The sequence below is a fragment of the Channa argus genome, chromosome 24 (genome assembly GCF_033026475.1).
Source record: "Channa argus isolate prfri chromosome 24, Channa argus male v1.0, whole genome shotgun sequence".
NCBI classification, from domain to species: Eukaryota; Metazoa; Chordata; class Actinopteri; order Anabantiformes; family Channidae; genus Channa; species Channa argus.
The window spans coordinates 6599369-6624277 of NC_090220.1; the positions used below are offsets into that span (position 1 = coordinate 6599369).

Sequence of the window (24909 nt, forward strand, 5' to 3'; positions counted from 1 at the left end):
GTCAAGACTATATGTAGAGGAAACCCAACAAATCCCCCTAAAGCGAGCCCTAGGCAACAGTGGAGAGGAAAAACTCCCTTTAAAGGAGGTGGTGAGACAGTAAGCATGTCCTGTGTGAATACAGACACTTGGTGGTGCTGCTGACACAACTTTAAAGACAAAAAAAAAAAAAAACAAGGCAAAAATACAAGATGGCTTCCTGCATGCAGCGAGATTATTGCTGTGTTGCCAACATCGAAAAAAATACTTTTCATCCTCTGCCCTTAATCTGAACAGTGGTGAGGAAAAGGATCCAAAGAGAAAGAGCCAGCCTTTTTCCCACATTTCTCATAATCCCACATTGTTGACTCCTACAGGGTCATAAATATAGCTCTTGACGATGTTTTGAGTGGTGGAAAATACTAATCAGGAGCGGCTTTCACTGTTAGAGGAGGTCCCTGGAGACCTGTGGTGAAGGAGGGCTCACTACCATCTGGAGTGCTGTAAACGCCCCACCTCTTAATTAACCCATTCAGTTACGCCGTCTGAGACCTGGCAACCTGTTACTATGGCAACAACTCCAGTGCAGGGGATGGAGGCAAAGATGGAGGGAAGGCAGGAAGAAGAGCTACAGCGATCAAAGGAGAGTGAAGTAGAGGGAAAAACCAATTCGTTTCAAGTTGCGTGGAATGTCCCTAAATGAGATAGTGTAGAGATTTTAGAAAAGATCTTTTTTGACTTAAAATTTTTTCTTAGTTACTTTTGTTTTTAGTTATTGTACTTGGCCTTGCAGTTTGCAGGTTTTGGTAATTTATAACTTACACTCACACACACACACACACACACACACACACAGTCACTGGGGGATTAGAGGGGTTCACTGGAGGAGAACTACTTCCACTCTGTACATCTATATTCCAGAATAAAGCAGAGTCATATCCCTGATTAAGGCTGTAACCTGATCTGACTCTCTGCTGGCCTTCCTATTACCTCCCCCTCTTCCTCACATCCTCTGTTCACCGAGATCAGAGCAGCTCTGAGACAGTCATCCATCATATAGCCAATAGTCTACTGGATATGCAGCAGTCTCCAAAGACTTTGAGTCACACAGGTCATTACTAATTAAACATCCCTGCTGTGTTCTTATCAACAAGCACAGGATCTTCCTCTAGGTGCCTGCAAGTGTGATGAATTGTGAGCAGTGTAATGTCACTGTGTGGAGACAATCTGGATCCGCTGCTTTTGCTTGTCATTCATTCATGTCATTCAGCAGTGGCATAAACACATTTACTATACACAAAGTCTGTACTTTCAATATTTCAGAATTCAAGATTTTTCATACTAAATATAAGACAATAGTATCTTAAAGTATTACAAGTTAAACCATTATGCAGTATGCAGAGATGTTAGAATTAGCAGTAACATCAGTTTTAACGCAGATTTATGCAATTGAAGGCAATTAACAGGACTACTTTATTATTTTTGTCTTTGTTGGTTATGTTCTGTTTCTGATTTTACTGCAATTTACATGAAGAAAAAGCCAAAATCTTAGTGACCAATTAAATGACTACGTAGATTACATCTTACTTTTCTACCCAGATCAGCCACAACTTAAACACCCCCTGGGGGACAGCCATTGAAGACAGCCCTCTCTCTGTAAAGTAATATATTCACAGGTCAAGTAACAGTGACAAAAATACAAAACAGAAGCTTTAGGTCAGACCATGTCCCTGATGACATACAGTAAATAGTGTAACCTTAAAGAGCCGCTGACCTCGTTCTCTTGCACATTTCTTTTGAGTTCTGAATTATTTGTGAGCGCTTCATCATGATGACTGACTTGCTGATTAAAACGGACAGCTTGCATGTGACTTCCCCCACCCTCACTGCTTGGTAAAGACAACAATTTCTCTGTACACAAACCCCAGAAATCTTCAATGGCCATAGAAATTGTGATAAGACAGTATGTCTAAAGCAGACAGCTCAGCACTGTCGTACTGTATGTGGACCTTTGTGCTTGTAAATGCCTGTGAGCATATTCGTACTGTAATAATGTCACTGACAGTTTGCAATAAGGCCACCAGCAGTAATGAAAGGAGGCCAAACTAATGAGGAGTAATATGTACTGCAACAACAAAACAGCTTCTTTGCACCAAAACCTCAAAGCAGCTGCCTCCCTACAATCTCTGTGTCTCACATACTGCATTGTAAACCAAGAATGAAATAAGAGTACATGCATTAATGAGACATCCAAAGAAGCTGAATATAAAATTCCCCTCCAAAAATGCTGCTTGTGCTTTTGAAAGAAATAAGGTAATCCATTACTCTTCACTTCTCTGTGCTTATTTAAAACAGATTCTTAGTTATTATCCTGCATGGTAAAGCATGGGGTTGTTATTTCAATGGGATTATATTTATACGATTAAAAGAAGGCTGGTTGCTCAGGTAACATTTGTAGAACCCATCCAGACATAATGTAAAAGATGACTCCACTAATTTAAGATTGCAGTATTTATAACCACAAAAAGGCCATTTAATGGACGCTGCAGCACCAGTAAACCTTTCCTCAAACACAGTGACAAGTTCCTCTATTCAGTAAATTCAAATGATTGATTGATCGGGGGTTTTGAACAGCAAGATACCAATACATGCCTCACATTTAAGGTCCACTTCATACACCAATTTTCACATATGCATCAGTACTCTTGTATACATACACTGATGTGTAAAATTGGTGTCCCCATATTATGTAAAACTATTTAAATATAATAAATAGTGATTGATAGATCGTCAACACGAGCAGAGGTCAGTCTACAACATCAGCTGCATGCTGGAAAAGATTCAGCATCCAAACTAGTTTAGGTGTCACATACTCCTGCTCATGTGTTTAAGGTGCATGCAGAGAAAATGGTCACATGAAGGAATGGAAAAAAAAAAAACACAATTTTTGTGGTTGGTTTTTAAAACCTTATACACTGGCCTATTTTATAGGCTTCGCTGAAAAGCAGGTAGTAAATTTTAGTTCCACCTAATGGGTGTCACAGTATATGCAACATGCTGATCTCCATCTCTTCAAACACACTGATTAAGATTGAATCAATTTGCAATGTATGCTTGTTTATTACACTAAAACCAATAGTAGTACAGTACATTTCATATATTTGTTATGTAAGCACTTTATGGTGTAATATTTCTAACAATATTAACATATTCCTTTGAAATGAATTGCTTGAAGTCAGAAATGATATAGCACCTTTGCGATAATTCCATGAGTAAAACAGCTGTGACCTTCAAGCAAAAAACTGTTTTAAACATGCGGATATGGCAAAAAAAAAAAAAAAAAAAAGGTTATGTGTGTTGGTGGGGAATTCTCCTAAACTTAAATGCTAGCTATTTATAGTACAGAGCATCAGTCTCTGTAGAAAGATTTACATGCTGCTATCCTCACAGGCAGAGCTACTCCGTCTGGTTCACATCTAGGGCAAAGCGTACGACTCCGCTGCTCCTCCGAGGTTCTGGTCTTTCCAGTGGTGATTCTGGTTCTCCTCCAGCAGCACCCTGGGAATAATGATGACTGGGTCGGAGAACCTCATCTTTAGCATCTCTAGGAGGCAGCACATGGTTAAGATACCAGAGAAAAAGAAGGAGACAGAAAGAGACACACGATGAGGCGTGTTGAGAGACAATAGTCATTGGGTTGACTTGAGCTGAGCACCCTGTGACCACTCATTTCAAAGGTTGAATATCAGGCTTTTATTTTAGGGCTTGAAAGAATTGCAGTTGTTTTTACAAAATGCTCAATCAAATCAAGCAATTAAATAAACTTAACCTTGTTGGTTTAATACCTAAACTTGTGAAGATTGTAGCTCTGCGTTCTTTTTGCAACTGCAGCAGCACTGGTCAGCCACACAACAGCACCTGACCAGAACCTATTAAACCTTTTAGGAGGTAGAAGGTCACTTACTGAACTATAATTATGGGCTGATCAAATTTGAAGAAGTCCCACTGATTGGTGTAGGTCAGATTGAGTGCAGTCACCATTACAGGACACTGGTTAATTCACTTAATCACAGATGGAAATAGTGCAATGAGGGTCTCAGGGTGTTCTATGGAAAAAAAGCCACAAGAAGCAGTACATCATTAGAAAATCTTGTCTAAATTACATTTGAATGAAAATCAATTAGCTGCAAATAGAGTGAAGATCATTGTCATGCACTTACAATTTCCTTTGAAAAAGTTTCTTTCCAAAGCTGAGCCGCTTCCCTCATTCCCTTCATGCTTACTCCACTTGAGTTTATCTATCTATATAGTGCAAAATCTAGACCAAATTATTGAACACAAAATCAGATTGCAGGTCCAACAGAAAACAGTAGCAGCATGCTTTACAAAAAGATTCAGGGTGAAAAGGGTATGTTTTTTGAGCTGAGATGTTTGTAACTTTATTAAACATTGTTACAAGTCATTTGTGAAGTGATGACCTCCACTTTCCTCAACAGTCATGCAGACTGTTTTAATCATGAAAAGTGGGTGATTTACAGCAGGGCCATGATGTTGGATATGATTAAACCTGTGGCCTCCTTAAGAGCAGTCATCTTAAGGAATCTTGCATGTACAGCTGTAGGATGTGACAGAAGGCAGTCAGACACCCCCATTCATCCCCCTCCCTACACTAATGTCCATATGGAAGAGAAATACAGAAGGGCTATGAAATTAGGAGTAGACCACAGATAATGTGGTGGTTCATCAGAACAACAGAACTGTTCCACTGTAATTGAAAACAATTGTAACTCACAACTCTATGGGCATGTATGAATGGGAATGAGTGGCATTTGTGGCTCATGGTCTGTTTATTTTTTTGGTGCTCTTGTAACTTATTACCTGGGATTGGGTAGTGCACAGCCCCACAGGTGTTGCTTTAGAGTCTGCACCCAGCCAATATCTCGGATTGGCTGGCAGAGTTGTATGTAGTGGTACTGTTTTAGCACAACCCTTTAAATAAATAAGAATGTCACTCATTAGCACACAGTAAACTGGACACAGCATCATCCAAATGTGACATTCTCAAATATTCTATCTATTACCCCAGACTAAGTATGAGAAAGCAAATGTAATAGCTCACATTTGAGGCTGTTTTGTGTTGCATATAGAAGCATAGTTTAGCACATGACATCGTACCGTGGAATGAGTTTCTAGACATCCTTTAGCATGTATGTTGCTCTATCAGTCGAATGAGTTCTTGGAATATATTGAGACAAGATGCAAAAAATAATATATTCTTCAGTTGTCATGTAAGAGCAACACACAAAGGCCTAGAGAGGATGTCAGAGCTCATGCCAGAATGCAGCACAATATTGGATAAGCATAGAAAGTGTGAGAGCAAAATTCTCTTCCATGTGGATTTAATTCATCAATGTCAAGACAAAGACTGGGACATGGACAATGCTGACAGATACCTGCAACCACTAATCTGTAACCATTCCTCTCAATAAAAAGAAGCAAGAAGACACTGCATTTTTCTGCTTTTTGCATTTATTTGTAATGTTTCATTAAATATGAGCAAGCAGATAGAAACACAAGCACGTCACAGTCAATTATCATTTTTTGTTTGATTTGCCCAAGACATAATTTTCATTTTCATACTTTCTATCCTGATATGCCTAATAACCACAAAGATAGCACCGGCTGAGTGGTTTGCTGAGCACTGTTTACATTTACAGCCCCTGAAAGCCCACCTTCCTTGTGTCACATGACAAAAGATCTTCCAACCAAAGGCTGCAAAGTGCAAATAAATTGGGGCCTCAGCTTGGATGGAAATGGCGGTGATGATGCTTGCTGCTGTCTTAGACACCACTGCTAAACAGAGACAGTACAGCCATCCAGTCAGGATGCAGGCCAGAATGCCGAGTAGCAGAACTAATGAGAACTATGAGACATGTGTTGGAGTGCGGGGGAGTGGGAGCACACTGATGGATTAATCCATGACAGTCAGACATGGCTGTGAAATGCAAAGTAGCCCTACCGTCATTTATACAGTACAGAAATGTCAACTTTATATACAAGAGGTTAAGATTAATTAGAACAGAAAATCAATTACAGTTCAACTTAATTCATGTTCCCTTTTCTTCAGCACATCTCATTGAGGAAATGTAGATCTAACCAGGTTTTTTCTTGATACCCCTTACACACAAACACAGCACCATCATGACCTGCCAGACAGAGCAAAGGTTATGGTGAATCGGCATTTTGAAAATTAAGTCAACCTAACCATTAAACATACTTTTCATACTTTCTGCCTTGAAATTTTGGCAAAACAAGTAGAACAACATGACTTCAGAAACAGAGAGAGATTAACAGTGGAGTCTAAACGAAGCGTCTAAGCGCTATTAGGAAGTAATATGAGCTATCTGCAATAGTCCCATGACATTCTAATCACAAGGGGAGAGAGTTAAGGGGAGAGTAAATTTCAGGTGGAGTGCGTTTAAATGCATGTTTCTCTCAGTGTTTAACTTCTGTCTTGTTAATAACATTATGCTAGTGTTGGAGATGATTACAATGAGTGATGGTCAATGGGCTCTGAGACAGCTGTGCTTGATAGAATTAAATGCAACATTTTCCAGCTCCACTAAACTAACCCCTCTCTGATTCCGAGAAATGTTGGTATTATTACAACTGCATGACAGTGATATGTAAGCGAGTGGGATTACTTCTCTGATATGCAATTGAGTGGTGTTGAATGCATAGTCAGTTTAGTGTGACCCAGAAGGTTTGTTGGCAACAAAATGTGTGTTACAAAATAGCCTTGAGTTTACTAAAATCACACTGTATGAAGGAATTGCACATGAATGAAGGAGACAAACAAGGTGTTTTTCTTACTAATTTTGTGTAGCCTATAACAGAGTTCAGTCATAAATGAGAAAGTGAATTACTAAGTCACACTTAACAAAATGTGAACAAAAAACAAAGATGGCATACAAGAGCCATACCAACAAAGCCGTGAATCACACACTTATAGCTAACAGCACGGGACATTTATCAAAGATTCTCAGATCTGCTGTTAATTTAGTGCAGAAAACAAATCCAAACGACCAATTCGATTTTCTTGTTTTCATGAAACCAAAAACAAACCAACCAACAAAAAAAATCCTTGATAAACTCAACAAAGCAGTCTGCTCAGCTGATCAAAGCCAACCTTTCAGAATGCTTGTCGGCGGGCCCATGCAACACGAGCCCTCCACTAGCTAGCCAGGCAGCTGGTAGCCATGGTAACTTGGAGATGGAGGCGAGCAGAGAAGTGGTGGTGGGTGGCATCAAATGGTGGAGGAAGAGGATGCTTCTACCCACTCACTACTATAGTGATCAAATATAGCATGAGACAGGAGGCCCAATGGCATGTCATGTCTAAACCTCAACATCCTATTCTAGTATTATTGTACAAATGTAGCCAAGAGGTAGTGAAAGCAAACAGAGAAGGAGTGGACACTGAGAGGTTAAGCAAAGAAGACAAGAAGCAGAGTAGGAAGTAGAAGAGAAAGACGAGAAAGATGAGAACTAAGATGAGAACCGTAATTAATTTTGCAGCCTCTGTATCTGATTTCCCACCAAAATAAGAAATAAAAGAAGAAGTAGTGCTAAATGGTTTTTACTCTTTTGCCTCAGCCAGTTTGTTGTTCATCTCTTTACTTTTCTCCTTGTCCCCCACTGCGGGCCGGTTCTCGGGTTGGTTCTCCGAGGAGGTCTTCTTGGAGCCCTTCAGCGCAGCGCTCTGCTTATCTTTGGATTTCTTCATTGGCTTAGCCTGTCCTGCTGCTGTGGATCCGGGCCTTTTGGGTTTAGAGCGAGGGACACTATACCTGTCAACCTAAGAATGTTGAATAGTGGAAATGAGATTTCTTGGATGGCTCATAACTTCTAAATGGGATTTTAGCATATTAAAATAGCATACATAATTTATTCAGTCCCCTTTCTTTTCCCTCCCTCAATTCATTTGAATTAATATTGTAATACTAAGTGGGATGGGCCTTCTCACCTGTTTGGCGTATTCTATGTAAGGTTCGCTGTACAAACTGCGTATCCTCCTCCTCTCCAGGGCCTTGTTGTCAGCAGGCTGCTGTGGGGCTTGTCCCTTGAAGGTAGCATTGTAGCTGGTCTCCAGGCTTCTCTTCTCATCCGGTGGCAGGTACTGGGACTTTGCCCGGATCATTTTAGCTGGCTTCACATCTCTGTAAGCCTTAAATTCAGTTCTGTGGAAGAGAGAAGGATGCAATCATGAGAAAATGTACCAAGCTTCCCAGGGATAGCAGTAATTGTTAATGAAGAGACAGGAGTGCACAGGTGAGGATGACTTAATTCCAGTAAATGTTGGTGTTAATATTACTGCTAGGCTTGCTAACAAGGATATTTTAGACCTAAATGGTTTTCAGTTAAAAGAAGAGTCGGTTGTTATATACTTGCTCGCTATAGAACAACCTTTATTGTCATTGAGCACATATACATATTGTGCATACATGTTATAATTCAATTCTTTCTCTGCATTTAACCCATCGCCCCAGCAGTGGGCAGCCCTGGGGGGTTCCCTTAGGGAAACACCTGTTGGTGTCACAGTCCCAGGTTTTGGACTAGTTTTGTTTAAATTGATTTCCTGTTTTTGGCTTTTATTTTGTTGCTCGTCCTGTTTCCCCTCCTGTGAGTCTGTTTAGTGTCTTTCTTTCCTAATTGGTTTCACCTGTTCCCAAGTCTATTTATACCCAGCTTTCCCCACTGCTTGGTGCCAGATTGTCTCCACGGTTTCCCCAGAGAACACTCCTGCGAATTACCCCTTTGGACTTTGCCCTCTTGTGCCCACCTGTTCCTTGAGTTTTGGTCTGAGGATTGGTTTTCTGTTTATTTCAGTGTTTAGTGTTGTTCCTAGTTCTCCCTGCGTGTTTGACCCTTGTTAAATTTTTGAGTGTTTGCCTGTCCCTTTAGTCTAGCAGTGCCTTATGTCTAGTTCGTCCCTGTTAACTTTCCCTAAGTGTCTTAGTTCATTTCCCTGCTCTGTAGTTTAGTGTTTAAGTTTGTGTTCCATTTTATTTTACTTCAGTCTTAGCTTTGTGTGTTTTTCCGCACTCCTCTAGGAGTTATTTTCTGTTGTTTGCTTTTCTTTAAATAAACTTTCATTTACTATAACCCCTTCCCTTGCTGTCTCCTCTTTTTCGGGTCCTTCAAAAATTTAAATAACACACAATAGAAAGTGTGACAGTTGGGTAGGTTGACTTCTGCATCCCATCCTGCTGCTCTACCCATTTAGCTAACAGGCAGGTTAATAACAACCGACTGAAATATCTTTTATTTTGATAATATACCTGACAAATATACTCATTCATAATAAATGCCTGCAGATGGTAACTGTTGGTTACTAGGAAAGTTCTCAGCTCAGCATTACCTTTCTGGAAGCCTAGTGTAGTTAACTTTATTGTATACTGTATAACACCATCTTTATAATCCTTGTGAAGTGATGCATTACGACTTGTAGAGTCGATTATGTCAGAGGTACTAAGTAATGCTGAAATCTAAGTCCCAAGTTTTAGGGTGTCCTAATAATTCTACAAAAAGCCTTCAATTATTTCAAAATGCTGCAGAAAGATTGCTGACTGGACTTAGCAAGCAAGATCATATTTCTCCTTCATTAGCTTCTCTCCATTGGCTTTGCATAAAATCTATAATTTAAAACCTTGCTCCTTACATACAAAGCTGTTAAGAGTCAAGCTCCAAGATATTTAGAGGTCTCATAGTTCCATATCATCCGACCACTTTGATCGCAGAATGAAGACCTACTTGTGGTTGCCAGAGTTTCCAAAAGTGGAATAGGAGGCAGAGCCTTTAGCTATCAAGCCCCTCTGCTGTGGAACTGGCTCCCAATCCAGATTTGGGGGGCAAAGACTCTCTCTGCTTTTAAGACTAGGCTTAAAACCTTCCTTTATGTTACGGCTTATAGTTAAAGATGCTCAGTCAACCTGAACGAGGTCTTAGTTACGATTCTATAGTCTTAGAGTGCTGGGGGACCCCCGAAGTGCAATAAGGTCCGCCCCCTGTCATTTTTCTCTTTACATTTATATGCCACAAATGCATGACATTAACTTTGTGTCTTCTCTCTCCCGTAGTTGTCCTTTTCCTTCTCTGTCTCCCTCTCTCTGTCCCTTTCTGCAGGTGTCCCCTGCTTTGGAGCTGTGGGTTTTCCGGTGTGCAGCCACTGGTCCTACCAACCTGCCCAATATTCTGTTGTTGCTTTTGTTGCTCTTTTTTTTTCTCTCTTCACTTTCCACCCACCCCAACTGGTCAAGGCAGATGGCCGCCCACCCTGAGCCTGGTTCTGCTGGAGGTTTCTTCCGTTAAAGGGAGTTTTTCCTCTCCACTGTTGCCTAGAGCATGCTCAAGGGGGATTTTTGGGTTTCCTCTACATACTTATATAGTCTGGACTTTTATTATGTAAAGGGCCTTGAGATGACTCGTTGTGAATTGGCGCTGAATTGAAAATGAAACAAAGGAAGAAGAAAATACTAAATTACATGATTCATAGATGAAGCGCAACCTTGTATTTAAGCTGACTGCCTCATGGTTGTAAGTTTTGTATTTTATGGGCCTTATGTTTCAATTTCACTCCTAAATCTTTCAGACAGAAGGATATAAAATACTGTAGATTTACTGTTGTTGCTGGAGATAAATGTTAAGAAAATAAAAACAAATCTCCCATATGCATCCTAGAATTTGACCTGTGTCATCTATAATGCTAAAAGTGCTAATGCTAATTCCAAAGGAAAACATACAGCTCTCTGGTTTAGGCCAGTCACCCCATCTGCCTCTATTGCTGTCACAAAAACCTAGACACACCACACTTGAATGCAACTGTAAGCAGAGCTCTTTAAAATTTTCTGTGTACGTAAAGAAAAGAAGCAAGTCAACTAAGTGTGGATGAAGGAGCAGGAGAAGTTGCTGTACTCATTACAACAATCAATATGACAGGTATCAATAAGTACAGCAATAAAAAAAACAGTTTTTGGGATCGCACAACCCTTGTTTAGAGTAATGTATTGTGCGTGGCAGGGACAGATGCATGGGTTTTTATCTTCTAATGTAGTACACTGAGGAGGGGGCTACAAGACTGTAGCTAAGTATGTACATTTATTTTAGAGGCAAAATAAGGGTTGAGACATACAGTATATTGTAGAAATACATTACCACACACACTAATTTCAAAACAAAACAGACAGGTTCTCTAGAAGGCTGTATTTGAGTGCAGCATTGCTTTGAGGTAGATACCAATGTGAGTATTCTAACATTTTTGATGGACAATACTAATATTTTAAAGATAAACAGGTAGCCCAAAATTTACAGGTAGCCCAAAGTTTAGACTGATAACAGTGAAGCTGTTCTATGTTAAATTATGCATTTTATAATTAAAGTAATTAATTTGACCTCTGAAACTGTGTTAATTTACAATTAACTTTTGCTGTCTCATCACCCTAACTATATATAATTTATTAGTTAATCTTAACTTAAATTAGATGTCAGGCACTAACATTTAATCTAGTCTTAAGTATTAAGTATTTAACAAATGTGAAGTGTCACTTTACCATAATGTGACAATCACACTGTTAATAAAAATAAAGACAGTGATATGGCTCCTGAATACAGAAAGAAGTATTATATTGCATAACAGGACTGATGTCCACTTTGAGTGGTCATCTAGGCCAAGAACCCACAATGCAAAGACAGGTTATACAACATCCAAGGCTAAGGCTGTAACACATGACACCGTAGGTTTTATGTGTGTGAGAACAATAGTGAAAGAGACAGACTGTGAGGATTCAGTCTGTCCTTTAACATAGCTGCTATTCATGAACATATGACTGTAATAATAAGGCCTATGTCCCTAAGGTCAGTCTGTACTTGGTACTAGTTTGAAAATGCATGTTCAGAAAACTCTTGTGGCTCTTTGGCTGCTGGCCATAGAACTGCTGTGTTTAGATACTGTATATCAGCATTAAAACACAAGAGCCTGAGCTTCACACGAGGCTGGTTATTTCAGCTCTGTAGATATCTCAGGTCTTTAGAGGCCTTGGGGTAGTTAATGTCAAGTTAAATGTAACTAAAAACTGTTACTTAGACACAACTTTAGAAAAATGTTGTAATAGTTTCCATACAGCTTTTTAGTAGAGCATAAATGAAAATGCCAGAAAAATGTATTTAAATATTTTATTTAAGTTAGCAATACGACAGTTCACATCTGAAGAGATAAAATAAAACACAACAGTACACAGTCAAAATGACTGTTCAACAACAACATGGGTAACTATGTATGCCAGGGTAATGTGCTTGTTTGAGTCCTTACAGATGTTTTAATCTCCTGAGACTGAGGATGTAGGATTTTACTCTCTGAGTAAAATGTAGCATCGATTCACCACACTGTCATGATGAATGATGATGCCGTTTCTTCAGTTTGTAATGGTCCCCATGAATGTTAATTACTGGTGTTCCCTATAAAACACATAAAACAATTTTGATGGTGCACAAATATAAAATTAAACAGAGGTTAGGTCATTAATTCAGACAAGGGGTTAGTCTTTTATTCTTCCTTAAATAGTATAATCTTAAAAAAGTGACCAGCTACAGACAAAAACAAAACAAACATTCAACTGGCTGCCTCAATTACATTTTTATTATATTAAATTACTAAACTTGTTTGCAACTCATTGATTCATACAGATACTATATGAATTATTTGATTAGGTTCTTTGTTATTTTGACTGGTTTGGTCTGTACCCATCCAGCTCTCAATCTGGTTTGTTCATCTAAAAAATAAGAACTTGTTAGACAAGAGTAATGCAATAGTAAACCGTTATCATCTTACAAAGAAACTTTGTATCTTATTATTTTTAACACATGAAAAATCAAGTATTATATTTAATACATTAATTTTGGCAATTTGCTACTGTAAGGGGTTTCCCCCTTGGATTTTATTCAGCAGCACTGCTGTTGCACTCATGCTGACGAGCGTGCATTGCTAAACAAATCCAGGGGGAACATCTGTAGATCTCTGTACTTCTGTAGCCTGGCTGCCCTGGTCTTTTGCTGCAGATGCTAAATAACTTTACCTGATGTCCAATTCATTGTGCGAAAATAAAGTAGTCCAGTGTGATTTATATTGTCTTTGCTTGTGAAAACTGAAATGATCTGACAGTTTTTTTGCTGTTTCCACAAATTTTACTTATAAAAAAAAAAACCTAAATGAGCAGAGTTTCCATTCTCTCTTCCTCTTCCAATCTTCACTCATTCTGAAATCTGAAATGTCTCTACAACTCCATTATATGCCAGAGTTTTGTGGATCTGTGCGGCAGGATTTGGCAGGATCTGTGCTGTGTAGACACAGGTCAGGAGATGTGGAGTCACTATCAAAGAACTAAAGCGGCAACAGTGTGACACTGAACTGTTTACCTCTGCAACTGGAATGAAAAAAATACTTTTGACAAACAGGCCTGAGTCATAAACATAGGGCGCTCAGTTGGTAAGAAAGTTGTCCACGGACCACAGGGTCAGTGGTGCGATCCCCGGTCCCAGCTATTTGTCGAAGTGTCTCTGGACAAGACACTGAACCGCCCAACAGCCCTTTCCCATCCCCAGCCGTGCAGTGCCGGTCCAAGCCCTGTAGAAATTGGGAAGGGCTGTAGCAGGCCAGAGGCTTCTACTGCTCACACGGTCCAGGCTGTTACATGATTTACTCTGTTCAAAACACACAAATGTCCCTCCTAAGTCACAAGGTAGTTTTAATTTTAGAGATTAGCTAACCACACTTAATACTCCAAAGCAATATGGTTTCATGCCTAGAAAGAGTCCAACAGATGCAGTATTTGCTTTGAGGATGCTGATGGATAAGTACAGAAAAGGTCAAAGGTAGTTGAATTGTGTCTTCATAGATGTAGAGAAAGCGTATGACAGGGTCCCACGAGAGGAACTGTGGTATTGTATGTCAGAGTGGTGCAGGACATGTATGACAGCTGTAAGATCGTGTGACAGAGGAAGTCAATGTGGAGATGGCCCTTGTTTTCTCTGGGGTTGGACAGGCTGACAGATGAAGTTAGACAGGAACCTCCCTGGACTATGATGTTTGCAGATGATCTGTAGTGAGAGCAGGGTGCGGGGGAGGAAAATCTAGAGAGACGGAGGTCTGCTCTGGAAAGCGTAGGAATGAAGGTTAGCCACAACAAGACGGAATACATGTGTGTGAATGAGAAGGACCCAAGTGAAACGTTAAAATTACAGGGAGCAGAGTTGAAGAAGGTGCAGGACTTAGGGTCAAAGGTCCAGAACAACGAAGAGTGTAGAAAAGGTTTTTTCAGGTGGAGAAAAGTGTCAGGCGTGTCGTGTGAGTATCAGCGAGAATGAAGGAAAGGTTTTCAAGACTGTGGTGAGACCAGCGATGTTGTTCGTCTTAGAGACAGTGGCACTGAAGAAAAGACAGGAGGCAGAGCTGGAGGTAGCAGAGCTTAAGATGTTGAGCTTCTCTTTGGGAGTGACGAGGATGGACAGGATCATGAATGAGGACATCAGAGGGACAGCTCATGTTAGATGTTTCGGAGATAAAGTCAGAGGCCTGATTGAGGTGGTTTGGACATGTTCAGAGGAGAAACTGTGAATATATCGGTAGAAGGATGCTGAGGTTGGAGCTGCCAGGCAGGAGGTCTAGAGGAAGAACAAAGATGAGATTTATGGATGTAGTGAGGGATGACATGAAGGTAGCTGGTGTGAGAGAAGAGGATGCAGAGGCACATGATTCGCTTTGGCGACGCCTGAAAGGGAACAGCCGAAAGGTAGAGAAGAAGAATACACCAAATCTATGTTAAAGTTGCTAGCATGCTAACATGCTAATTATCATTATAACCATCAAAAACTCCACAGAATTAGTACAATATTACAAACGTACACATCTAGTTACCTTCTGCAAATTGCAGTAAGATCTAAACGAGTCGGTATTATTTTGATATAAACAAAAGCTTGTGACGATGTCGTCCCTGCTCTGTTTCTGCAACCTGCAGCTTTACTCTGCAGTGTTGCTGCTACAATTTCGCTAAAACATGGATTAAAATGGAGTAAAACAATACTTACACCTGTGAAGTGGAGTATAATTCCTCGAAGACTCTGGCAAATCTGGCCTCAGCAAAGAAATTGTACAGCCACAAAAACTGGATTTCTAAGAGCTTAATTCAAAATGAAGTGACTTAAGCTCTTTTATGGAGTGTTGTAAACTCACTTCCTTGGAACGTTTAAACAAAGGGAGATAATGAGTTTATGTAACCTTGAATAAATATTAATTACTGGTAACTTCAATAAAAAAGTTTTTGTTTATTTTTACACATTAAATGTAAGTAGTATGTGCTTCAACAATGAAGGGCTTTTTGCAGTGTAAGATGACAGAAATGTGGGATACATATTTGCATTATGTATTAAATAACTGGGAGCAATATGGTTTAACATCTGATGCTTTCATGCCCTCATATCATATTGTGACAACAAGTGATTTTAGGATTTGTTTTGCCTATAATTGCGATATTGTAAGATTATAATGAATGCCTTTTAGTTGTACTTTACACCATTAATTTAAAATAAAATGGAAATTTTAATAATAAAACTAAATAAACTACATTTTTAAAATAAATATTACAGCAACAATACTGCAATAATTTATGCATGGGGGATACATAAACACATACTATATTACTATTATCTGTGTTTCAATCCCTCCATCCTCTCCTGCTTTGTTCAATTTGCGCATGTTGCCTGATATGTCTTGCTGTGTTACTAAAGCTGCTTTGGACAGCTGACCCTTCTGACCCACTGTGTAGGGAAAGGCCTCATAGATACAACCAAATACTGGCTCTGACATGGGTGGAACCAAGCCAGGGTACAGCACTGCTGAGCTTCACGCAACCCTGCTTAACATGGCACAGTGTGGACCACAAGGAATCGTCATGAGAGTAAAGAAAAAAACAAAAATGCTGACATATTTCTGCATTTCTGTTGCACGAGATGCAACTGAAAAAAACAAGGACAGGTTGTTGAGAGGCCACGAGAAACAACCTGGGAGTGGAGTAAAATAGTTAAATGAAATTTAGTTCAGTTACAATTCTAGGAGAAAGTCAACATGTATTTTAAAATCTCAACGTGATGTGAACAACAAATCCTTGTAATAATTAACATTTTTAAAGGATATATAAAATGTACTTTATATGCGTACATCCTCGAAAATCCATATGAAAAAACTGTTCTTATTTTGCACACAACAGCAAATATATGCTCATTTTGGGACATTTCAATAAAAACATTAAAATCAGTCAGGAAATAAAACAGCTTCATTTCTAATCTCTAGGCTGAGTATGCAGCATATAAGTTTGTAATAGAAGTTTGCCTTTTTGTACGTGACTATGTTTTAGACTTTGAAATTCTGTGAAACATAAATGAATATGATAACAAACAAACAAATTTCTGTGCTGTTATCACAAACAGTGACCACAGCGGCTCTGGTTCTAATCCTACACCAGTGCTGGCCGGAGATAAAGGCTGGCCAGCTTCTCTCACAGTATTCCAGGAAAAGCTTCCTAACAGTGTTTCTTGGTGTGGAGTTGAGCCTGGCATCTGGTCAATACTCCCTCCTCCCTTTGGATGAGTTGGCTTCATCTCTATCTTACAGCTACTCAGACAGTAGCTCAATGGAAACAACCCACTATAGTACTACAGATGATTCTCATTGACTCACATAGGATGCCAGGCATATGTTAAATGCATTCCTGGTATTGTCAGTACTGTTAGTAACAGGGCCTTTGCATTAATAACATTGCTTTATAACAATGCTTCAAGTTTGTATAGAAAGTGCATATTTCCAGAGACATTAGGCAGTGTCTGGTTACAATAACAGGTTGAAATGGATTACAGTTTCTTTTATAAATCTAATCTATTCATGTCCACAAAAGAAAGTATGAAGCTATTTCTTTGTGAATTAACCATAATCAGATATGGTAAGATCACATTAGTTATATAAGAAACTTAGCTTCATTTGGCAGAGCTCTGAACTAATGCAACTGAATACTGGATATCAGCTGAGATTTTAGGATTATATTTGGGGATTTTGGAATACATGGAAACACTGCACAATTAAACCACACTGGTTTTATTACCAGGAGAAAAAAAATAAAGCAAATTTTTATTTAAAAAATATCACAACAAGCCTTTTATATAAGTTTTGTCCCATCTCTCTGTATCCGAGCTGATGCAGGATCAGTGTTTCTCAATGCAATGCTTGTCCGTAGAAGCATGAAGCTTTGCAGTTGCAATAAGAGGATAATTTTTAAATCCATTCGCCCCTTACCAGTGTACTTTGTGGTTCCACAAATATTCTGTACACGTGAAATAAACTAATTGCGAAAAAAATAATTGAAGAAAATTTCTTAAGAATCTCCAGAGATTGCGCTGCTCTTAAAAGAGCAGTAATAATATGTAACACAAAGTGTAATTAAAATTTCATGTTCCTCAGTCCTCTCCCTCTCTGAACTCAGTGAACCAGCCCTACCCGCCATCCTGTTAGTGATGCAACTCCACTTTCAGTTGTGATTGTCATTCATTTGCTTCACAATTCTATGTGCAATCTGTTCTTTGAATTTCTTCTTTTAGATGCCACACATTGCATAATGTAGCAATTTGCGCTGACACAATAAAGAATGGCCTTTGTTTTCTACAGTGGCTAACAGCTGTTAGCAAAAAGAAAACACAAACAAAGGCTTTCACGGCTACCAACACATAACTTATTCTCATGTAGAAAGTGACATTTTAAACATAATGCAGCGAGTTGGCGGTTAGATAAAAGCTGGGTGGTGCTTGTGACTATGAGGCTGTTGGTTGAAAATGCTGCATCAATTAAGGCAAAAAAGTAATAGCTGACTTCATGATTTCCCCGGTAAACTGCAGAAAAGGAGCCTTTGTGCTTAGCAAGCTGCATAAATAGGTTTAAAGCAAATAATAAATCATAATTATATTTTTTTATTATTATAAAAATAATTAATAATAGTTTATAAAAGGGGCAAAAGACCGAGCTGAAGGGAACAGGTGCCAGCACAGTGGTAGTACCAGTACACTTTGAATAGACACTGAATGTGGCTCCCTAATGCTGGTTCCTGATCCACGGTTTATACAACACTGCACTAATAGAACAGTATAATTGCACTTGAGAGAAACGGAAAAGTTTTACTGCAACTGAACAAAACCGATGTAGGAATTTTAATATTTATATTCATTCATATAATATTAGTATTTGATTTTATCAGATGGTATTATAAGCTACATTTCACCTTTTTAAAATAAAGCTTTTTTCACTAACAAACAGAGTAACATTTTTTGATAGGATATCTTAATTTCTCTTTTATACGTAGAACTATGACCTCTAATATTTTAGTATGTCTTTCCACAATTACAGTAAACAACACAGCCAAGTTTCACAGCACCTTCTCCTCCACATCCCTGTCTCCTTCTCTCCTTTTTCCACGATGCTTCGTCCCACCTTATCAGTCACCCTGTTCCCCGACATCAGCCCTATTCGCCCTCTCAGTCAACAAATTCCCCCTTGTCACATGAACTGGTTCTAGATTCTGAACTGCACTAACAGTTCCCCATCTTTATCTGACTCCTCTCTGACCTCATGGACACCTGGGAGCAGTCTACAGACCCAGATACATGCATGGCCAAGGTCATTAAGATGGAACGAATTGCCTGTTCCCTGACTGAGCAACCTGCCCAGGGCGTCTAGGTTATTGGAGCTTCTAGTCAACATTAGGAGTGACCCAGGTTGATGCCGCCACTTCAGCTCCTGTTCCCCTGCAGGTCGATGTTGCCTGCAGTCCCGAGGGGCCCATCCAGGTCAACGCCATTAAGTACAACATTGCTCTGATTGCCCCTGCTTCTGTGCTGGTTTCTGTCCCGGGCCTGCCTTCAGTTCCAGCCCCCTGGCACTTTGCCAACAAAACTACAACTCCTACCGTGCGTCAATTTCCTGGCTCAGTCGGTGTGCTTCCTTTTCCCGGTCCTGTCCCTGGCTTGGCCAGTGCAGGTCCAGTTCCTGAGTTGGTCAGCAACTCACATGGAGTTGGCCGACCAACAAACCACTTTGTCAATCATCTGCCTGTTCAAGGGTCAACGAAGGTTCCAACGGTTCCCGGGTTTCAGGGTTCCCAAGCCCTAAGTCAGCTGAGGCTCTGTCTGTTCCTGTTCCTGTCCCTGTCTGCTCTTGAGCCTGATCCCTGGTTGGCTAACGCTCTACTTGTTCCTGAGTCGGTCAACACCCAACCTGTTCCTGATCCTGAGCTGGCTGCCACGCTAACTGTCCTGGCTTCTGAGTCGGCTGCTGACCTAGCTGCTCCTGATCCTGTCCCTAAGTCGTCCAATACCACTCCGTTCCAACAGAGTCAAAGCCCCCCAGAGGGTTTCAACCGTCACCGCCAGCCTGCAGGCCTGTCTCCAGTCTGTTCCCTGGATGGGTGTAGCCCTCACCATTGGCCTCCGGTCCTTCCCCTGGAGGTGTTCAGCTGTAGCTGTCGGACTCCAGTCCTACCCCCGGAGGAGTTCGGCTGTCGCCAGCGGCCTCTAAGCAAGCATGCACCCACCCTAGGGCACAGGTTTATTGTTTACCTCACTTACCAGAGTGACACTACAGTAAAGGAGGATCTATCCTGTTGTGAAACCCAAGCAGTGTCATAGAGATAACAATGACCAATGTGTACAAGTTGATAATTTGAGCTCTCCCATTACAGTTTTTCGGATTTGCTTTGGTGCTTGTCTACACTCACATTTTCAAAACCGTCCATACAAAGGCCGAAACAGAAATTTTCAGTCCAAAACGACATATTTTGTTTGCAAAATGCTGTAACACTACGAAAAACTAATAACATAAAACAAAAGCAAACTTGTTGTCAAACTTGTACACTCTTTCAGTCACTACATAGTAGACAAAGAATGCAAAAATAAATACATCAATATCACAATATCCCATAATGATTTTACTAGAGATAAAAGACCCTGCAGCACTGTGCACCTTGACATTTTTGAGATGACCTGTTTAAATACTGTAAAAAAGAGATCTCCTCAGTTTTACCTTAAGTTGTCTTGAATTATTCCTGGGGGCAGGTCTAGTTTTCCTTTTGTTTGGGACAATTGAAATTTCACATTTACCACTCTGAAGTTGCAATTTAAAAACATTTAAAACACAGGCCGAAACAGAAGTTCACAGCTAAAAAAAATGACATTTTTTGTGCTATTACACCAACAAAACATTTATAGCATGCAACAAAGCTAATTATTCCCTTCAAACAACACAACTTGTCAAATTTTTACAATCTTTCAATTAGTCACTTCACAATGCACAATAAAATGCAAAATGCCTCTATTAAGGTGATTTTACTTAAGATAACAAACCCTGCTGCACTCTATGCCTACACTTTTTGAGATGGCCATTCTTGTGTGCACTTCCTTCTATGCCTATGAACTGTTGCTGACATACAAGACCTATAGTAAACCTCTACACTAGAAAAAATTGAAAATCCAATATAGCACATCATTTGTAACGTATTCTTTCCACATTTAAAAATAAATAAAAGACAGTCTCTTTGGAATGTAACCCTGTAAAGCTGCTTCAACTTGGTTTCTCCTAAGGATTTGATCAACAGTAGCCAAGCTCACACTGTTATTTCCAAATGTTCCCAATTACTGCTGCATGAATTTCACTGATTTTGAATGCATAGTTTGCCACAAAATTGTGTGCAGGGGGTTGCACAGAGGTGTATTAGAGATTCAGACTTTTGCAAGTAATTCCTATTAGCTATTTACCTAGTGAATACAATAAAGCGTTGGGTCACTGAATGACATGCCTGATGATGATGGCTGCGGCTCTTGAGGACCTGGAATGATTACCAGTGATATAATGGATGGATAGATGGCTCCACCTTTTTTGTAGAGGTCACAGAACACGTCTAACAGGGGCACAATTAATCGGACACAAATCGGAAGAACAATACAAACACAGTGTTGTGTTTAACAGCCAAAACCCAAAGTATATTTACTTGTCTCAGTTCAACGTCAACATAGAAATGTATAAAATCAAGGCGATAATGTAAAGGGTGCATTTAAGATGCAACATACTGCATTGATGCATTGCAACATGCTGAAAGTATATGAATTCAAAAGCATGGATTATTTATTTGTAAACACAAAAGGAGCTGAGAGCAAAATTTATAAAAGTCTGTGTACAATTGTTTGTTACTTCAGTAAAGCCCCAAGCTCCATAAACCAATACTCAATAGCTGCTTAGATATTTCCATGTAAGTTTCTTTGGTGTCACTGTCTACACTACCTCAAACATATCAGCCTTTATTTGCTAAATGATAAATGGTATATACTTATATAGCATTTTATCTACCTTGTCAGTACCAAAAGCACTTTACAGAAGCATTTATTTGTCCATTCACACACATATACTGTACGTACACACCGATGGTAGCAGTTGCCATGCAAGATGGTACCCTGACCTACTAGCTACTTGGGGTTCAGTTTTTCAGGTAAACTTCAGCATATCGGCTGGAGGAGGTAGGCAATGAACCACGAAACCTAGGACTGATTGATGGCCTCTCTATCTCCAGAGCCACAGCTGCCTTATATTATTGTCTGATAAGAGAGAATGTGAAGTGTACCCACAAGACCAGCTTTACTGAGTTAAGATGATAATTCCGAAAGTACAACTTGGCATTACTGTAAATCCAAAATGCAGCCAAAGAAAATGTAACATATATAGAGTATAAAAGAGCAATTCTCCCTCATCACCTTTATGTACAGTAATTAGATTAAAAAGAGGTGGGAAATGACTGTGTCATTAATTATCATTTTCCTTTGCAACGGTACTGTGATGATCTTACCACGGTTCCATAAATGCTGTTTTATAGTACAATAAACAATTCCAAACACACTGTAAGTAAAGCTTTTTGTTTTACACATAAACAATCCAAAGATATGCATATATTAATAGAATAAAATAAATCGTGCTATAAAATTGACAATATTGATTTCAACAATATTGAGAAAAAAAGGGATCAGACTTTGTTTATGAACTGCTGCCATGGCCCTGTGTAATTATGAATAATTATTCAATAATGAGAAATGATATCAGACAGGAAATGCACATGGATGTTTGTGTGTATGTGTGCTGGTTAGTTGTGTGTGCACTGTGCATGGTGTTAACCCACAGTTGACCTGCTTTGAGACTCCGCTGGCAGACGCAGACATAGGGCTGAATGGCCTCCTGCTTATTACACTGCTGCCATTTCATGCTGTGTAGGGGAACAGACTCCCGGGTTCCACCCTTACAATTGCTCAACAAGGCACAGCTGAGCATACACTTACAACTCATCCTGTCAGCCAAATCAAATTTCATCTAGGGGTCAGGTTTGCTGCATTCTGTGTATTTAAGATATAATAATTTGCATCCTTTAAAGTAGATGTTTCATAAATTATTCTATAAAATATCGGCATTGATGGTAAATGGATGCTTATATAGAACTTTTATCGAAAGTGCTATAAAATGTTATTTCTCATTCATCCATTCATACACACTCACATTTACAGCAGTGGCTGCCATGCAAGGTGCTCACCTGACCCACCAGGAATGACCTGGCGTAAGTGTCTTGCACAATGACACTTCGACACATAGCCAGGAGGAACCAGGGATCGAACAACTGATCCTGTGGTCCATAGACGACTGCCTTACCGACTACATAATCTTTACTATTATATAGAGTCACTCAACACTCCTAAATACCTTAAGAACAGGTACATGGGCATTAAAAAATAATAAACATAAATACATAAAATGGATTTCATATCACATCATCTAACACTGTTTCCAGAACAACAAGGCACAGTTTCCACAGACATGAGTACAGTGACTGTGAAGTGCATGCGATGCTTATCTATCCACCAGTCCCCCATCATCCTGGGAAGCATTGCATAACAGCCTTGTGAACCTGGACATCAACACTGTTTGACAACAAATCCACCCTGACCTTTTCAGTTAACTGATCTACATTCTGTGGAGAAAACAAAAGCTGATTAGTGTTTAGAAAAAAAAGCTCCCCATTTTCCTGTGAAGGTTTACTCAAAATAAAGTGATAAATTGCTTACATTCAATGACCAACTTCACATCTCATATGCCTCAATTTTAGAAAGCAAAACAACCACTAACAAAGCATTGGTCTTAAGATGAACCCTCCAGGCAAGATCTCCCATTTATAAAATATTTGTCCAAGAACCTTCAACAAATAAGGGCTGTATAAAATGATTTGGGGGAAAGGGAAGGGTTCGGGTTTTTTTTTGTTTGTTTGTTTTTTTGATGAAAATGGGGGTTTGGGAAGTTGGTATTTCTGAATCTCACACAGTCCGTAATTGTTTTTACCTGCCAACAGCTGTTTAGTGTCTGCTGTCAAAACCGCGAGAAACCTCGTGTTTACTGAAAACATAAAAGTGCGATTTACATAGGCCTGATACTAATTTTAAGCCCTAAGGCTCCTCCATGGCCCGACCGAGCTCGCAGATTAGGTTAGAGAGTAAAAACTTACTTGTAAGAGCTGTCAGCTGATATCTCCTGTTTTATCTGACGGTTCACAGCATCCGCCGCCGCCCTGCCTTTTCCCTCTCCTTCCACCTTCAGGACAACTTTCTTCTCTCCCTCCTGTTTACTTGACCGCTTCTTTCTCTCTTTGGCTTGGAGTAGGTCTTTCTCCTTCACCTTGTCAGCAATAGCGCCCTTCTCCACGCCGGTGTCCGCGTCCCCAAGCGCCATGTGATGCTCCGCGTGCCTGGACCGGTCCGGTACCCCCTCATCGCCGACTGAAATGCTTGGAGGCGGTTTAGGTATCCAGGGGTGGTCGTACCTTTTCGGGATGGGCCAGGGCCTGAAGTCCTTCTGGTACTGGGTCTCGCTGTTGAACGGAGTTTCAGGTTCGTGGTATTGGCTCTTGGGTTTGCAGCTCGGTTCGGGTCGCACTTTCCAGTGCTTAAAGTCCTCGCGCATCACCGAGCTGCACATGCGCTCCTCGGAGACGCACCTTCGCGGGGCGCGTGCCACTGACGTGGTGCGGCTTTCAGCGCGAGACGGCTGCGTTTCTATGGCTACCCGGGCCTGAGGAGGGTGGAGCGGCGGCTGCACCTGGATGTGCTGCATCTCCGAGACGTCCGTGTACTTGGTGAAGACCAAAGGCACCGCAATGTCAGCCTTGTCGAGCTGGTTCCAGAAGCGGGCCATGCAGCACGCCCTGCTTATACAGGGCCACGCCATGGTGAGGTTCGGGAAGGTCCACTACAGCAGTTTCCACCGGCTCCGAAACGAATCCTGCTAGAAGAGAAGATGTCCGTGTGTTAGTCTGCACGGTCGGCTCCAAACTGCCTTTGATGTTAGTTGTGGTTGTTAACAAAGTCCATCGTGCTTCTGAAAAATTCCAGCTCCAGATTGTTAGTGTAACGCAACCGCACTGACATTTACTCTGCTTCCATCTGTGTCCGCTGTGTCCCGTACGTCTTGCTACATCACTCCACAACAAGCCACTGCAAGGCAAAATGGCCCCGCCCGCCTGCTCAGCATCCCAGAGACACAAAACCGAGTAGGAAAACAAAGTCAAGTTAGACTGAAGATAAACGTTCTTCCGGCTTCACTTTGCAACCAAAAAGCCACAATGTCGGTGTAGCGTTTAATAAAGCTGTAACATCAGTTTGGTTTTGAAGGTTTTCGATAGTCTGGTAAATCCCGTTCACACAGCGCATCTGTAGTGAGATCGTTCAGAGGGGAGTGGGGCTTTTATTATGAAAATCGAATAC

General features: G+C 40.3%; 1 protein-coding gene across 2 annotated transcripts; it reads right to left on the reverse strand.

Moving 5' to 3' along the window:
• Nucleotides 1–3117: 3117 nt before the first annotated feature.
• Nucleotides 3118–24735, reverse strand: map6a (microtubule-associated protein 6a). 2 transcript variants are annotated; one of them, XM_067494384.1, is made up of 5 exons: nucleotides 23655–24735; nucleotides 8006–8219; nucleotides 7623–7837; nucleotides 4858–4968; nucleotides 3118–3583 (listed from the first exon to the last, which is right to left on the reverse strand). In XM_067494384.1, exons 1-5 carry the CDS (start codon nucleotides 24371–24373, stop codon nucleotides 3436–3438), a joined length of 1407 nt encoding a protein of 468 aa, XP_067350485.1. In that variant the 5' UTR covers nucleotides 24374–24735; the 3' UTR covers nucleotides 3118–3435. The 2 variants fall into 2 exon arrangements, with proteins under 2 accessions (XP_067350485.1, XP_067350486.1); XM_067494385.1 differs by lacking the exon at nucleotides 4858–4968 and having other exon boundaries at nucleotides 3128–3583; nucleotides 23655–24706.
• Between the last annotated feature and the right edge of the window lie 174 nt (nucleotides 24736–24909).

Coding starts and splice junctions, on each gene's coding strand:
- map6a (XM_067494384.1), bottom strand. CDS start 24,373: ATGGCGTGGCCCTGTATAAGCAGGGCGTGCTGCATGGCCCGCTTCTGG. Junction 7,838..8,005: donor ACATAGAATACGCCAAACAG/GTGAGAAGGCCC, acceptor CAACATTCTTAG/GTTGACAGGTATAGTGTCCC. Junction 4,969..7,622: donor AAACTGGCTGAGGCAAAAGA/GTAAAAACCATT, acceptor ATTTATTTAAAG/GGTTGTGCTAAAACAGTACC.